This window comes from Antechinus flavipes, chromosome 1 (genome assembly GCF_016432865.1).
Source record: "Antechinus flavipes isolate AdamAnt ecotype Samford, QLD, Australia chromosome 1, AdamAnt_v2, whole genome shotgun sequence".
In the NCBI taxonomy this organism is placed as follows: Eukaryota; Metazoa; Chordata; class Mammalia; order Dasyuromorphia; family Dasyuridae; genus Antechinus; species Antechinus flavipes.
This window is the reverse complement of record NC_067398.1, coordinates 649681045-649698876: the sequence shown is the minus strand read 5'-3', so window position 1 is coordinate 649698876 and position 17832 is coordinate 649681045. Positions and strand designations below refer to the sequence as shown.

The window sequence follows — 17832 nt, the reverse complement described above, 5'->3', positions numbered from 1 at the left end:
CAGGGTCTGGCATGGGATGGAGAGCCAGGGCAGAAATGTCAATGATATCAAGAGTTTCCTCTGAAGGTTATTTCATCTCATTATACCCACACTCCCCAAGTCACTGTTGCTGTCATCTACCAGTCTCTAGGATATTCTCCATCCACCTCAATCCCATCTCAGGGACTCAAAAACTGCCTCCTAGTCTTCCTCCCCAACTTGGACTTTGCCATCAACCTCGATAGCTTCCATATTCACAGGGAAAACTCTTCTTCAAACACTCTGGCTTCCTCATTCATCAAACTCAGTTCCCAGATTCTCCATCTTTACCTTTTCTTAGCCACCTAAAGGAATGGTCACACCTCAGATCTTATTATCACACCCCAACTACAGGAAGCAAGGTAGTGCAGTGGGTAGAGTGCTAGATTTGGAATCAAGAAAACATGGATTTGAATCCTGTTAGCAGCTGCTAACTATCTGACTTAGGGCAAGTCACTTAAGTTCTTTGTGCCTCGGTTCTTACCCTATTTATAAAATGGGAATAAGTGGAGCAGCTATCTCACAAGATTACAGTGAGGTTCAAATGAACTCTTTACATATGTAAAGAGCTTTGCAAACTTTAAAGCTCTGTATAAATGCTAGTTGGCTAGACTACTGTCCATCTGAGATTCAGGACACTAAATCCCCTTCTTTGCTAACAGAACAACCTTTCCTCAGAACAGCCTCCTAAACTAGGCTCTGCCCTCTTCTGATGCTCTCTCCTCCCAGTCTTGGCTCCTAGTCAGTCTTCTACTTTTCTCCCTCTTTTCTCCACTCTTTGAATACTCAGCTCTAAGTCACACTCCCTTCAATAACTGTTGCAAATATCCTTTTTTCAAAACCATCAAATCCCCCCAAAAAAGATGAGTTTGCCCTATACATTAGGGAGAAGAGAGACAATAGAAAGAACAGTGACTGTAGTTAGAAGGTGGGTGCAAAGTTATACATAATAGATTTCCGGTTTTATGTGCCATCATCTTTTTATGATGTGTTATCATACAATGTTATGGAAATGCTTGTTTTATTCCATAAATTAAAAACAAAATAAATAATTAGGGGGGGAGGAGAGGTGGTGGTGGGGAAGGGCAATGGAAAAACAGTGTATAAAGAATCAAAAGACCAGGTACAAATTCAGTACTGCCATTTAATCATCATATAACGATATACATATCACTCAACCAGTATCTGCCTGCCTCACATGCTCCATCTGCCTGTCAAATGGAGTTACTAATATCAGAATTTCTTTCCTTCTTTTTCTTGGCTCTTAGTCAATCCTTTACTCTTCAACAGCTACTGAGGGAAATGTGACTTAGGGATGGGGATTCAGTTCCTGGAACTGAGCAGATACTGAAAAATGCTTTTTAATTATTTGATTTACAAAGTATTCTATCCAGAAAGAGGACTATGGGTACTAAATATGGATCATGACATAAAATTTTCACTTTTTTTGCTGTTATTTCCTTGCTTTTTTTTTCCTTTCTCATTTTTTTCCTCTTTTGATTTCATTTTTTTTGTATGGTTAGAAGAATTACACATATTTAACCTATATTGGATTACTTGCTATTTAGATGAAGAGGATAGAGGAAAAGGAGGGAGAAAAATTTGGAAGGTTTTACAAGGATGAATATTGAAAACTATCTTTCCATGTATTTTGAAAATAAAAAATTATTATTAAAAAATTTTAATATAAAGTACCTTAAGAAAATCTGAAGGAAAAAACACTTTCAACTGAATGGAAAGCAAAGAAGGTTTCATGGAGGAGGAGGTGATACCTGAGTTGAGTCAATTGTCTGCTGAACATCTCCACTGTATTCCTCAACAGCAACTCAAACCCAGCCTCTCCCAGAGCTCCCTTTCAAGTTTCCAATTTTTATTGATGGCTCAAAAACTCATTATCATCAATGATGCTTTTCTCTCTCCTTTATCCCTCACATTCACTACATTTATTAAAAGCCTCCTATGGACCAAGTGCTATGTTAGTCACTGAGAATATGAAAATAAAACTTCAACAGTGACCTCAAGGAGCTTACCTTCTACTAGGAGATATCCAAATAGTCACCACTTCTGCCTCCACAATATCTACCACATCCATTTCTCCTCTCTACTTACAAGCCTACCTCCCTTAATTCAGGCTCTCAGTACCTCATCTCTGTCTCCTCTCTCCTCAAATGAATACCAAAAAACATTCCTCATGTCAAAGCCTAATCCTTCAATCTTCCAAGTTCCTACTGGCATTCAAGGCCCTCTGCAATCTAGCTTCAATCTACTTTTCTCTTATTACTTGTCTGCAAGCATTCAACATTCGCAGTCAGACTGAACCACCAGTCAGCAGCAGCCGGATACTATCTTCCTGTGCTTTCATTTCCTTTCAGGCTCATACCTATGTTTGAAACACTTCCTCCTCCTTCTTTCTCAGAGGCCCAACTTCTGCTGTGAAAGCTGCCCATAATTCTAGCCGAAAGTGATCTCTCCCTCCTCAACTCTGATCTGGGCAATTTCTCAGAGCCTTCCCTTTGTCTTTGTTATAGTCCTGGTAACTTAACTCCATACTTTTCACGTCCCTGTTAAAGGATAAAGCTGAGACCAGAGAAAGGATTATTTCTCATCTCAGGACAATGCGATCCCCAAAGCAGTGCTGTGATAAATACGGGCTTAACTGAAAACAATTACGGCAATGGCAGAGATGTCAGGGTGTGACTAACTGGAGACAAGCAGAAGTTCTAGGTGTGAGGGGAGGATGGGCAGAGAAGGAGGAGATACCGACCTGAAAAAAAGCCTGGAGCCCCCTCCGGCAGCCACGGTGTTGATGTCCAGCTGTGGGGCCTGAATGGTGACGCCAGCAGTACTGGCCTCAAACACATGCTCGTAGTCGCCTGCAAACCGACTGACGTCTGTGGAGGTGCCTGGGAGTAGGAAGGGGAACAGGGATGTGGTGGAATGGGGGGAAGGGGAGAGTCCATCCTCCACTTGTCCCCAGTCCCGGTAGGAGCAGCCGCCCGGCAGGCCTCCTGACCCCACAATTCGGAGGGCCCTGAATCAGGGTGGGGGCGAAGGTGGGAAGGGGAGTCCCAGAGCCAGAGCAGCTCCCACCCCCGCCCCCTCAGCATTTTCCGTACCGCCCATGTCAAAGCCAATGACCGGGTGTCTTCCCTCGGCACAGTAGGTAGTGACAGCATAGCCCACAACACCACCCGCAGGGCCTGAGAGCACGGCCCTGGAGCCACTGAAGGACGTCATGGGAACCAGACCCCCATCCGAGCGCATGAAGAGCACCTGTACATCCTGAGCAAGAGGGGACACGGGCAACAAGAGCTAAGTACGGGGCCCCCGGGAGTGGAGACAGGGACTGGGGAGAGCAGAGCACAAGACCAATTGTCAAAGGGGAGTCTATCAAGGTTAAGTCTGCAGAGACCCTGGGAGAAGTTTTGCAAGGATGAATACTGAAAACTATCTTTGTATGTATTTTGAAAATAAAAAATTATTATTAAAAAAATTTTAATATAAAGTACCTTAAGAAAATCTGAAGGAGAAAACACTTTCAACTGAATGGAAAGCCACTCTGCTGTGAAAACTCCCCATAAATCTAGCTGAAAGTGATCTCTCCCTCCTCAGCTTTGATCTGGGCACAGATCAGGGGCACAGGGAGCCCAGAGTAAGCAGACATGGGAAGTGAAAGACAGGGGAGGAGTGAGAAATGGCAAACCAGTGCGGGGTGAGTCAGTGCAAAAAGTGCCAGGGGAGCACAGAACCAGGTGATTCAGGTTAAAATGCACAGAGTGGAGGAGAACAGGGCTGAAAGAAACACAGTATGTCACAGGGTGAGGGAGCACGGGTGAGAAGATCCAGGAGGAATAAGAAAGTCTCCTCACCTTCAGGTGCCCCTGGAAGCCTTTGCAGAAGCCCTGCAGGTAGCGGTGGATGGTGGGAGTCAGGTAGGCATCGGCGCAGGCCGTGTGCCCTCGGGGAACAATCCTCACCATGGGCATCACCTCCGATGACAGGGACACGTGGGTGAAGCCCAGCTCCCGTGCCAGGGCACCCACCTGCTGCTCATGTTGTGCCCACCTGCCCAGGGTATATAGGGTAGACTTGATAGCATAGAGTGACGTGGAGCACTTTTAGCCTCCCCAGGTGTCCTTGGCACCCGATCGCCAAGTCTCCAACTTCTCCTCCTAGAGCCTCTCCCGGGCTCTTCCCTTCCTCCTAAGTGCCAGACCCCACCCCCCACCACTTCCTGATCAGTCTGCCAGACCACCCCTCACGCCCTCACATGTAGGAGTGCATGAGCACCACAGCCAGGCTCCAGATGCCCCGGGCCAGCAGGCCCTCCAGCTTTGTCCGTAAGCCATCTAGGTCCAAGGGTCGCTGCACTTCTAGAAGGTCCCCTGTTGAGCCTAGGTGGGAGAAATGAGCAGGTGACTCCCTCCCCTGTCTAATGCAAACAGCTATACATCGACACCTCTGCAGAGTAACTCCACAGACTCCAGCCCACTCCCCAGCCGGACTCCGACCCCAGAGTCACTTCTCAGCTTTCACTCATCCCCGCTGGGGGCAGGGGGCCCAAGGCTAAGAGGGTCAGAGCAGGGAGACCCTGCTAGGCTGGCAGGGGAGGGAGGGTGAGAAAGCAGGGTTTGGGAATCCGAAGGGCACCGAATCCAGAAGCCCCCAAATTTGGGTTGAAGATCAGAGTGGAGGAGACGCACACCTTTGATGGGGGTCCCAGCCCCCGGCTCCCTATGATACAGCACCACGCGCTCATCCACTTCCACCACCTCTTCATACAGGACCTGCGGCATGGACACTGCCTAGAAGGAGCAGGAGAGGAGTGGAAGGGAGAGAACAACAGCATAAGAGTTATTCCTCCTTAGCACTCTGCTGAAGACTAGAGTGATCTCAAGTGCAGTTAGAGATGAAGGATGGGCTGGGAGACATTTCTGACAAACCAATCAAGCATTCCCCAGAAGAAGGAAAGCAAGGGAAAAGCGTCCAGGAAAGAAAGGCAGAAATGGGGGAACTGAGTGAAGGGAAGAGACTATGGGACCGAATACAGACTGACATCTCCAGCCGGCCTTTCTAAGTTCCAGAGACCAGGGACTCTGTGTGTGTGTGTGTGTGTGTGTGTGTGTGTGTGTGTGTGTGTGTAGGGGGGGGGGGGCGGGGGTTGTGGTGGAAGGTAAGCTAGACAGCTCTGGCCAGGAAACAATTGGTCTTTCCTGGGCAGCTGCTTCAAACTTTCTCCTGAGCACTGGCCCTTGGCCCAAGTTTTCATTCCAATCTAACTCCCCCCTCCCTCCAACATTTTTCCTCTTTCTTCCCCTCTCTCTCCCATAGAACCAGTCAGGCTAGTTCCCTTCCTCTGAGGAGAGAACAGACCTCAGGGTATAAAAGAAGTGTGGGGGGGAGGGGGGAGTAGGGGAACCAAGTAGATTGCAACAATGGAGACCATCAAAAATACCCACTATACAAAGTTTTATAAGGGGGCATTACCCAAATACACAGAAAAAGAAAAATGTTAGCAGGCTTTTTCTACCAGAGATAAACAGGATTTTTAAAAAATCATTTTATTATCCCTTTAAAACAGAGATACTTAACCTTAGCTGTGACATAGACCATTTGGGGAATCGAGTGAAATCTATGGGCCTCTTCTCATGTATAAATATGTTAAATACATAATAATAATGTAATAAATATAATATATAATATAATAATAAATGCATTAAATAAATAGTATTACAAAGGAACCCAATGACAGTATAATACAATTATTTTAAAATGTTTTAAGCAAGTCCACAATTAAGAATCTCTGCTTGAAAATACTTCAATTTTTTTTAAAATTTCAATTTCTATAGAGCTTTGATAGGGGCAACATCACTAAAAGTGAGAGGTACCTTCCATGAGAAAGTGGTTCCATAGAGAAGGGGGGGAGGAGCTGAGCTAGATCTAGGAAGATAACAATAAATATGTACTGACTGCTACATGCCAGGCAGTAAGATAAGCACTGAGCAAAGGGAAAAACTCTCCCCTGGGGAGTGGGTTAGTCAGTAAGTTCTCACCAGATCGAAGAGATCCCTTCGGGCCTGGTTCCCAATGTAGAGCAAGTCTTTGAAGCCTCGGGTGACCAACAGGGCCATCCGCTCTCCTTGGCGCTCCAGTAATGCATTGGTGGCCACAGTTGTGCCCATTCGGATCCAGGCAATGCGGCTGGTGTCCAGGGGCTGGTCCCTGGGTAGTGCCACACCACACTCCTATGAACACAGAGCATCAGGGCCTATCCTCTCCCCCACAAACACTCCTCCTTTCCTATAGATTTATGGGCATTGCCATTCCCCTGACTCCTGTGAGTCAGGGGATCAGTCTTTTCAACTTTGGTCTTAGAATCAATGCCTCTCAATTGATGTCTAAAGGCTAGATATCCCCCCTTATTTTCTTCCCTTCCACAACCCTGGCATGTTCTGCAACAGAACCTTAACCCAAAATTTAGAAATATTCTCAGACCCCTGTGCTAGAGATTGCCCAGATAAAGGCAAAGGGAAAGCCGCTGCCCTTATCACTAATTTTATCATTAATAGTAAAGGCAACAGTATTTCCACAACAGTTTCCTGAGGCAGACCTACCTGCTCCAGGATGCGTCGGATGCCCTCAGTCGGGGCATCTTGGTAATTGGCTGGGTCCTCTGACAGGAGCTTGAGTACCCGCACCCGGCCCCCAGGGCACTGTGCAAATACATCCGTAAAGGTGCCGCCCCGATCAATCGCAAACTGAAACTTCCCCTCCATGATGTTCTTGAAGGCAGTGTTACCCGGACTGGTCATTAAGTCACTGGCCGACAGGCAAGGCTTGTAGGCTAGGGTCAGCTGGGCTTGTGCTTCTTCCACCACTTCTGAAAAAATTGGAAAGCAAGGGGTCAAGGTATCAAGGTGTACGGGAATATATAGAAGTGGAGGGGCAATCAGGGCAGGGAATCAGGGAGCATGAAGAGGGAGGCAGGCAATCAGGGGCTTGGAAGTGGGAGTCAGCGTAGGAATCAAGCAGTTTGACGGGCAGAGACTCAGGGAGCTGGGGGAGGGAAAGTGGTCAAGACAGTTATGGACACGCAGCAGAAAATGGGGGCTGACAAGGGAGGAGGGGGTATGAGAGGGAGCTGGGCAATAAACAGAAGGGGAAAGTATAGTGGAGGGTCTCCTGGAATATGGAAGTGGTGAAAAAGGGGCTGAGAAGTTTGTAGGAGTCGGGAGGGAGGAGGATGTAGGAAGGACCGGAGAGATGGGACGGACTCGGTTGAGGAAGCAGGGAAAGTAGAGTCACACTGATTGTGGGACTTGGCAGAGAAGTGTTTCTGGAGGTTCCCTCCAGGCCTTGATAAAGAGACTGGGGCTCCAGTGAACAGGTTTAGGATAGGTTCAGGCAGGCTGAGGGGATCTGGGGGAGGGGCAAGTGTCTTGACAGGGAGGAAAAATAGGGGAAGCCAAGATTCTGATAGTGGAAGGTGAAAAAGAAGGTTCTGACAAGGGTGAGATTGAAGGGAAGGGGATGGAGGAGATAGTTGGGGCCATCTAAGGAGAAGGAAAACAGAACGGGCGCTTTCGGAATAGAGGTTAAGGGGGTGAAGCTAAAGGAAGTGACTGACAGAAGTGAGGGGTAGCGGAGGATTTCCTAGAGACTCCTCGGGACACGACGTCTGAAGGGGAAGGCAGGGAGCTGTGGACTGGGGGAGAGATACTGGTGGGAGAGAGAAGACTGGTCTGGGGGCCAAGAGGGAAGGAAGCGAAGACAGGAGCAGGAAAGAGCAGCACGTGTGGGACTGGGTGGAGCGGGCCGGAATAGGACGGGCAGGATAGGACAGGGTGGGGACGCACCTAGCCAGGTTTCGTCCTCAGTCGGGGCTCGGGCGCGAGTTTGGGCTTGGGCTCGAGCTCGGACTCCGTTCGGTAGATCTAAGGCTGGCAGAAGCTTCGACCTCCAGAGCTCGGCTCCCCCCGCCACGCCCCCACCGTTCCTCTACTCTCCTCCCTCCTCCCTTTCTCTTTCCTACGCCGGCGGCCCGAGAGATCAGGCCTTAGGGTGGGGAGGTGGAGGGGCAGGTCCCATCCCGCCCAGTAGAGTCCCGTAATTTTATCTAGTCCAGCCCCGAATCTCCCCCCTCCCATGCTACCCCACCCTCTCTTGACTCTCGTCCCCATTGGCTCTCCCCTCCTCGGCTCCTCCTCTCAGTTTCTCCCCTACTCTGGCCTCCTCTGCCCTCCGTTACCCATTCCACCCCTTGACTTCCTCCTCCTTCAGCCGAATCCCTTTAGCGCCTGCCTGGCTTTCCTCCCGCTCTCCCTTGCCACTATTGGCTCCCCCTCCTCCCACCTTCTGAATTCCCGCCATTCCCGCAGCCTTTGCCCTCCTTGGCTCCAGCCATGGCACTCTCTCACCAGCTAATCCCTTCTCCTTGTTGTGTAACCTCCTAGTCTGGCCCTCACACAATCCCCTGGGGGAGGGGTAAGTAGTCCTTAGGTAGGCTCTGGACCGTGCTCCAGAAAAAGCATCAGAAAGCCCCGCTGGTTAGAGAACCCTGGGATCTTGGCTCGTATACTTTACTGGGGTGGGGGGAAGAGGAGGAAGGAGACTGAAAGATGACGGAAGAGGCGGCCGGGGGCGATGAAGAGGATGGAGAAAAACAATCTGCCCCTCTTCTTAAAGAACTTCCTCACGTCCCGCATTACCAGCCTCTAGGCTAGAAATGACCTAGAAGTATTAGGCTAGAATGAAGAAATTCCAAACAGGGAGAGATGAGATACACTGAAACAGGCGAGGGACAACCAAGACAGACACTCATCCCAGAAATCTCACAAGCAGAAGAATGACTCCACTTGTGGGAGGGGAGTGGAAGGAAGACAAACGGAATGGTCTCTAGGGCTCAAAACACCTCTCCAAACATTGCGCCTGGAAATGTGTCCAGGATCCCTTGGAAGTCATTATATCTTTTCCAAACCAACAACCCCATGCCCCAGCTCCAAAAATGTCCGTGGGCAAACTCCTATTTTAAACACAGACTCTTTCCTCTCCGCTCCCTCTCTTTGCACTTCCAACCAGAGTAAAGTTAGGAAATGCTAGAGAATGGTTGGCGTGTGATGTCTCTACTCTTAAAATAGTCCGAACCCTTCTCAGAAAGTTGGGTTCTCTCCCCCTTCAGGATGACTGACTGGTCATCCAGTGTCTACAGACCCTAAGAAGAGAATCTCTGGGTGTCTTCACAACTAAGGTCACAAAAACATCCTCCCTGTTTATTTCCACTCCCCCAATCAAGGATCAGCCTTCAACATAATTTCAATCGAGTACATTTGAGGGGGTGAGCCTCCTTCCTTGACACTCTGGGCTCTTAGCTCATGATGATCGGAATCACCAAAGAAAGGCAACCTTCCCTCACCCTAGAATATACCTGAGAATTTTAACTAGGGGGCCAAGCTATTGAAAGAAGAAATGCAATAGATCTCTTTGTAAAAGGAAATGTCCTTTTATATGATTTAAAGTTCAACTTTTTTGAGTTCTCTTCAAAAGTCATTTATCTCTCTACACTGGGCTTAGTATCCCCTACATCGAGACCCACGCCAAAATAAAAAGGTAGGAAAATAGATACACACAAGAGAACAGAATTATCTGGAAAGAGCCGAGAAGTTTACATAGGACAGATTGGAGAAAGAAGAATGTCATTTAATTTTAGAATGAAAGAGCCCATAACTCTTAAACCCTGTCAATTGTATAATCCTTTTTATTCTGTTTTCAAAAGTTTATCTATCCCTTCTAATCCCTTCCACCTCCATTGAGCTAATAAAATGGATAAAGCTGAAAAACAAAATCAGATACTTATAACTGCCTACTCCATCAAAACAAAGCCAACAATGACCATATCCAAAAATGAATGTCTCTTTATGTATTTTAAAGTTCATCACATCTGTCAGGAAGAAGCACGTTTCCTTTTTTGTGGACTCATGTTTTGTGAGTAGATTATTTCAAGTTTTCCAAAGTTGTTCTAATATTGTCATTGGATAAATGGTTCTAGTTCTACTCATTCATTCTATATCAGTTCATAGAATTTTTACGGTTGTTTCAGAAACTATATTTATCATTTCTTTTAGCATAATAAAATTCCATTACATTAATATACCACAATTTGTTTAACCATTCCCCAAAAGTAGGAGCCTATCTCCCTCCCCAGCTTAGTTTCTAATTTTTGGCTACCTGTTTTCTCACACTCCTTCAACATGTGTAATTTTCCTCTTTTATCATCTTTGCCAGTGTGATAGGTCTCAGATAAAACCTCAGGGTCGCTTTAATTTGCAATTCACCAATTATTAGGAATACAGAGCAGGGCTTCTTAAACTTTTTTCACTGGTTACCCATTTTCACGCAAGAAAATTTTACTTGACAGTGGGTATATAGGTACGCAAAATAGGTATACAAATCAAATATTTATTGATAATCATAATTTTGCAGATCCCACCTTCAGTTACAGAATGTCAAATGGGGTTGTAACCTAGAGTTTAAGAAGCTTTGATATGGAGCATATGGTTATTAATAGCTTGAATTTCTTCTTTAAAAACTGACAATTTACCTGTTGGAAAATGGCTCTTAGAGATCTGAAAATTTTAAGCAATTTCTTATATACCTTGGATAAAAGACCTTTATCAAAGAAACTCAAAGATGTTTTTCTAGTTACATGTTTCTCTTCCAATTTTTCACTGTTAGTTTTGTCTATGAAAGAACATTTTTATTTATATAATCAAAATTGTCCATTTTTTCTTAGTGATGCTCTCAGTTGCTTATTTAGACATTAATTCTTCCCTTATCCATGAGATCATTGGATCTGTAGTAATGTTTTTCTTCTCCTCTAGTTTGTTTATGGTGTGATCTTTTATATATAGATCATGTATTCATCTGAAGTTTATCTTGTCATATAGTGTGAGGTGTTGATCTAAACCTAATTTCTACAAGTCTACTATCCAATTTTCTCAGCAATTTTTTTTCAAATAGTGAATCTTTCCACCAGTAACTGGGGTCTTTGAAGACTGTTACTATATTTGTTTGATTTTGTATGTTGTAGACTTCATCCACATTTATTAACAATTAACAAGGTGCCTCCAGTGCTTAGCATGCTTAGCATAATGACTGGTAGGCATTTAATAAATATTGATTTATCTGACCAGTACCAAATCATTTTAATGGTTACCAATTTGCCAGGAAAGATTTATATGAATTGATGTCAAGTGAGGTGACTAGAACCAAGAGAACATTGTACACAACTACAAGATTATATTATAATCAACTGTGATGGATTTGGCTTTTTGAACAATCAGGTGATTCAAGGCAATTCTAATAGACTTGTGATGGAAAAAGTCACCTGCATCCACAGGGAAGGCTATGACAACCAAATGTGGATCACAGCACAGAATTTTCACCTATTTTGTTTTTTGCTTGCTTTTTTTTTCTTTCTCATTTTTCCCCCTCTTTTGAAATGACTTTTCTTGAGCTGCATGATAAATGTAGAAATATGTTTAAAAGAATTGCTCATGTTTAACCTGTGTTGGATTGCTTGCAGTCTCAGGAGAGGGGGAAGGAGGAGGGAGGGGAAAAAATTTAGAACACAAGGATTTTCAAGGGTGAATGTTGAACACTATCATTATATGTATTTTGAAAAATAAAAGGCTATTATTGTAAAACTAAATTTTAAAAAATGATTACTGCTTTGTAGTACAGTTTGAGAATTGAGAGATCCTCTTCCATTTCACTTTTTAATTATCATTACCCTTGATATTTTTGACCTTCTGTTGCTCCGAATGAATTTCATTATAGGATTTTTCTTCAGAGTCTCTTTTCTTTCTTTTTCTTTTCTGATAGTCTCTTTCTTGATGTACTTTTATCTTCTTAATTATGTCACAAAGTGCCCAAAAGTAAAGGACTTGCCTCTATATAATCCCAGAGGACACACCAATTTCTCCTTTATTTTTAGTTCTAATTTTTGTACTAATTTTAATTTTTGCTCCAACAACTTAGAGGTACACTGACAGCTGTTTTTCTTCATCTTTAAAATGGTAATCATGATAGCATATAGCCTTCTTGTGAGAATTAAATGAGATATTTGTAAAACATTTTTCAAACCTTAAAGTTCCTTATAAATACTAATTGTTATTGTATGTCATGGGATATGAGTAGATATAAGCATTATCTGATCTATCACCTTCTAGCCCCTCTCATCTTGTTGTTTTGAGCCATATGTTTCAACATCTATTTTTATGTCCTCTTCATCCTCTGCTATTAAGCACATGTTGGCACATAAGCAAAAATTATCTTCAGAATCATCTTTTAAAAAAAAAAAAACAAATGCTTATCATGTACACTACAAGATGAAATGAAAAAGTATTCTATGAAATGATGTCTCCTGGTGCCTTTGGATTCACAATAAAATCAGTTCCTTTCTTTGCCTCTCCCACAACAACAACACAACCTTGTGAGCTAGGTTCTATATTCATTTATCATATATTATATTGGTGAGAAAATTGAGGCACTAAGTGCCCAGGATCATCTAGCTAGTAAGGGTCTGAGGCAAGATTCAGAATAAGATCTTAATTCCAAGTCTAACACCCCATCCATTATGTCACTTAGGTGCCTCCAAGGGCACTTCGGAGCCATCCTTTCCTTTAGCCTTCCTCTTGTCTTCTGGTTTCCTTTATCTAGGGAAAGTCAAGTGTCTTGGGAGCCTAGTACAGATTCTTCCCCTTGATTAGCTGATGCTAGAATCAATTCCTCTAGTGCTATGCTCACCTATTGATATCCATCTCACATTTATTTCAAGTACCAACAGTAAAGTTAGAGACAACTTCCTCATCCATTTCCCCCTCCATGGAGGAAACAGAAGGGAATCAAATAGAACTAAAGAACTTTTGTCTTTTTCTTTTATTCTTCGTAGGATGTCAAGGCTGGGGAATTTGCCACCTCGTGGTGATGAGCCCCTCCAAGGTTCTTACAGAGTAGTCCTAGTCTGCAGACTGTTTTGAAGCCTTTCCTGCATGGCAGAACCTGTCAGAGCTTGTTTCTGGGCCAGCCTACCCTTTAAGAACCCATGGTCACTGAAACCTGTACCAACTAGGTACAACCCCCGCCCCCATCCCTGGAATTTTCAGAAAAGTAAAATCATACTTTGTGGCTGAGCTGTTAAATCTGTGAATTGACCCAGTAATTAAAAAGCAATTTAGCACATATGCCCCCAAAAGTTACTAAACTTCATACCCTTTGACTTAACAAAGGTGAGGGAGATCTAGACGTATAAAAAATATGAGTAGCTGGGGACAGCTAGATGGCACAGTGGCTAGAGCACCAGCCCTGAAGTCAGGAAGATAGAGGTCCTGAGTTCAAATTTGACCTCAGACACTTAACACTTCCTGGTCGTATGACCCTGGGCAAGTCATTTAACCCCAATTGCCTCAGTAAAAAAAGGAAAAAAATGTATATTGTAGCAGCTCTTTTTGTGGTGGCAAAAAACTAAGGGATATCATTGCTTGGGGAATGGCTAAACAAGTTATGGCATAAAAATTTAATGGAATAACTATTGCGCCATAGAACTGATACAAAGCGAAGTGAGCAGAACTGGAACAATTTATATAATACAAACATATTTTATAAGACAAACAATTTGGAAAGACTTAAGAAATGTAATGGTTCCAAAAAACCAATGTCAAAGCATGCTTTATACCTCGTAACAGAGAGACGACAAATTAAAAATACAGAATGAGAGACATATATTTTTGGACCTGGCTAAGATAGAAATAAATTTGTTTTGCTTAAATATGCATATTTATTTGAATGGCTTTGTCTTTCTTTTTTCTTTTTTTCCCAGAAGAGAAAATAAATGAGTATTAATTGAAAAAATATATTTAAATTTTTTAAAAAATATTTTGTTGCTGACTCTCATGCTTATGAGTGTGGCTATGATGAGTCAGGAGTCATGAAACAGGAGTGACCTATAGGAGAATTTTCTGGGGCCAATCCACAGAAATATAAAGCATCAAATTTGTATAGTGGTTAGCCAGTACTTGAGTACAAAATGAGATAAGATCATGGCTGCCCTCTTATCACTTTGAGCTCAAGAATACTTGATGGTATTCATATACAAAGAAAAGACATCTGTCTTACCAAAAAAAAAAAAAAAAAAAAAAAAAAAAAAAAAAAAAAAGGTCCATCTGTCTTTAATGCTTTCTTGCCTTCCCCTTATTTAGGTCAATTCAGAACTGGCTTACTGGCCAGACTATTATGAATGGTCTGATGCCAATGGGGGAGGAGATATCTAGTGCAGTACTCCCAGGAATGTAGGGTGTGGAGCATTTCTAAAAATCAATAACATGGATAAAAGCATAGATGCTTAGATTTTGCAGATGGCACAACGCTGCATTTTAAAACTAATGCAGATGACAAAATCAGGATTCCCTCCAATGTCGCTAGAATGTTAGGCCAAAACTAATCAAATGAAACCAAATCAGATAAATGTGGTCTTGCATTAACTACACAAATATAATATCTGGAAGGTTTGACTAGATAGTAATTCATTTGAAAAAAATTAATTTTAGTAGACTGTGAGCTTGATAGGACTCAGAGTATGCTGTTGCTACCCAAAAAAGTTAATGTGCTCATCTTGGATTGAAATAAGGGAAGGACGGTGTCTAAGACCAGGGAGCTCACAGTATTCTGTCCTATTCAGATAACATCTGAAGTACTGGGTTTGGATCTGAACATCACATTTCAAGACAGACCTTGATAAGCTAAAGATCATCTAGATGTAGGTAATTACTAAAGTACCTCAGTATCGCATTTTAATCTAAACAATTTTAGACTAAAGAAGAAAAGACAGGGTAGCTGTCTGCAAGTTCTAACATGTGGAAGGAAAATCAGATTTGTTCTGTCTGTCCCCAGGGAATAAAACTAGGAGCAGAAGAGCAGATTTAAACTTAATGCCAGGAAAACCTTTCTAATGAGAGCTACACAAAAGCAAAAAAGGCTGAGTAGGTATCCTTTCAATAAAAGTCTCTGGGCAAAGGCTGAATGACCACTTACTGGTATCATGTGCAGTTTTGTACTCAAATATGCTTGGACTCAATGGCCTTGGAAGTGCCTTCAAACTCGGATAGTGATTTTGTCTTGTATTTTCTACTATACTGGGAAGACTTTGAAAGTAGCGTCAAGGGTTTACTTATCTAATGAATGGATGGATAGATAGATGGTCTTTCTCCTCTACTTTCTGTCTTGATGAGTTTATAATCTTTATCCATAAGATAGCAATCCCTCATATTGTAGCAAAGAGGGTATACATAGGAATCCTGGTAACTTTTTGTTGAATACAGTTACCTTTCCTGTGATTATGTCATTTAATTACTCCTTATAGCAGCATTCTGGTCCCCCAAAATGAACCCTTTCCCTCTCAAAGCCCACCCACCTCTCTGTGAGTCCTTGAACTTGATGGTCCTACGTTTGGGAATCTGTGTAGTGGAGTCGGCCGATGTCATGAGAATCCCACAGTTCAATAAGGTGGCACTCCCCCCTGGGCTCTTGAGTGCTGTCTTGAGCTCATGGTTCTCTCGGATCAATTTGACCAGTTTCTTCAGTTCTTCATTTTCTTGTACAAGCCGCTCAATCTCACTCCTAAGTTCTGCATAGTTGTTGAGGAGTGACATGCCCTGGGTCAGTAGGGTGGATTCAATCCACCAAAAGCCAAAACACCTTAGGTGCCTGAGATGAAAAGGCCTCTTCCCTAGAGAATATGCCAGGATGTCTCTGTGGGACTCCAGAGTATTGTGAGGTCAGAGGCTTCTCTCTCCCATTCCTGCACTCTCCATTCCTACTGGCTTCAAGTACACAGAGAATCAGAGACTCTGGGACACATGACCAATGCTGAGAATCCTGCAGGGTTCAAGTGGGATCGTTTTAGAACCCCAGCACAACTGCTAAGTCCCCTCCTTGGTCCTTTTTTCTTTCTATTCTGCGCTGTTAGCCCTGACCTCTTTCACCAAGTTCTCCCTTCCTGAGGCTCCAATCTAAATCACTCTATCTCTCATTGACTGGTCACCAACAGATTCCAATCAAAACTTTACTAGGTCATTGCAATCAAAACCTTGATGACTTAAAGTGAATGTAAATAGCAACTATTTCCTTTCTGATCAGAAACCCTGAGGGTTTTCCTCTCCCAGATTGATATATATATGGAGAGAGGGGGGGGGGGTAGGAGGGAGAGAGAGAGAGAGAGAGAGAGACAGAGAGAGAGAGAGAGAGAGGAGAGAGAGAGAGAGAGAGAGAGAGAGAGAGAGAGAAGAGAGAGAGAGACAGAGAGAGAGAGACAGAGAGAGAGAGAGAGACAGAGAGAGAGAGAGAGAGACAGACAGAGAGAGAGAGAGAGAGAGGGAAGGGGGGGGGGGAGAAATCTGAATGGGAGTTGCCTCAGACTAATTGGCACCTGGGAAAGACCTTAGTCTAAAAATGCCAAGGTCACCTACTACATCCAGGGCATCTCTACTCTTTCTGATCTTCCTGCTGTTATGGTCCTCTTTGAGAACAAAGAACCCTGTTCATGCTCTCATAAAAGAATACGCTGGCTTCCATGTGTCCTATCCTCTCTCTTCTCTCCCATAACAGCATGGGGAAGGGAGGAGAAGGGGTGTGGAGGTCCCTAAGGGTTTTGCTGTTTGTAATTATGGAGAAACTTAACTTCAAAGAATCCATGACTTCATCAGTGTGGATATTTTTTCCACAATATATAGGACAATTCCATCATCCTTTCTCATCTATGCAATTCTCACCCACAAACAGGCCAGTACAGTGCCATGGGCCAATGCTAGCTTTGAAATCGGATGGCATGAGATGAATCTAGCTACTTTTATTTTTTGCCCTGGGTCACCTCAAACAAGACATCTAATCTCTCTGAGCTAGTTCCTCATTTGGTGGTGCTATGAGCTATTAGCTATGAGCTAAACTACTAAATTCCCAGGAATTGTTAAAATGAGCCCACCCTGTTCCTTTATTAGTCATCAGATCAGTTCTCTTGATCTGTTTTGTTTGTATAGAATGATATAAAGCCCAAACTCTCAATCAGCTCATTGAGCCTCCTTTGTTAGCCTCCATTGTCTCAAAGACATGAGGCCCCAACCCTTAATCAGCTTATCCTCTCACAGGCTGTCTAGATTACTAAATTTTTAAACAATTCTGGGACCAGGGGGATTCCACCTGGTTTATCCTTGAACCCTCTCTGACCTCTTCCCAACTCCTCCCTGGTTCTTCCCCTTTAATCCCTCGACCTCACCCTTATTTCCCCCTCCTCCCCAGAGATCTTAAAAATCATGTTCCCCCAAAAGCAAATTGTTCATTCATCGTGACTCTGCCTTACCTAGTTATATATTTTGAGCCCCTGTGCTGTTGTTTGTCCTTAGTTCTCAAAGAGCATCAGGAAGGGAATGCCATGACATTCAGTGAATTGGATTTAAGTGAAGGGGGCTGGGCAAGGTCACCTGCCTCACTTTCCCCTCCACAGCATCTGGGTCCAGTGGCCAGATACAGATCAGGACGACTGGAGATGGTTCTGGATACAATGGGAAACCTTGGCCTTTTTAAGCTAAGGTCTTCAGCAGGTCTCAGCTTTACTGAGGCTGCACTCATTCAGTGACTAAAGCTAGATAGCAATAGAGGCAAAGAATCCCCTCTTTCACTTAGTCAAAAAAACAAACAAACCAACCCAAAATCTAAATAAATGAATCTGAGAGAGGAAGAACTTCAAGATTTCTGGTCAAAGCAGAA

At 43.6% G+C, this 17832-nt stretch overlaps 1 protein-coding gene across 2 annotated transcripts in view; it reads right to left on the bottom strand.

Annotated features, from left to right (window-relative positions):
• OPLAH (5-oxoprolinase, ATP-hydrolysing) overlaps positions 1-15767 on the bottom strand; it is a 46517-nt gene extending 30750 nt beyond the window's left edge. Inside the window, exons 1-8 of one of the 2 annotated variants that reach the window (XM_051971333.1) lie at positions 15485-15767; positions 6633-6898; positions 6072-6263; positions 4724-4823; positions 4289-4412; positions 3888-4083; positions 3135-3300; positions 2783-2921 (exon numbers count right to left, since the gene is read on the bottom strand). In XM_051971333.1, the coding sequence (XP_051827293.1) occupies positions 2783-2921; positions 3135-3300; positions 3888-4083; positions 4289-4412; positions 4724-4823; positions 6072-6263; positions 6633-6898; positions 15485-15722 (1421 nt within the window). In that variant the 5' untranslated portion in view covers positions 15723-15767. Of the gene's footprint in view, positions 1-2782; positions 2922-3134; positions 3301-3887; positions 4084-4288; positions 4413-4723; positions 4824-6071; positions 6264-6632; positions 6899-7874; positions 8002-15484 lie in introns of those variants that run through there. The other variant, XM_051971334.1, reaches the window with a different exon arrangement.
• Between the last annotated feature and the right edge of the window lie 2065 nt (positions 15768-17832).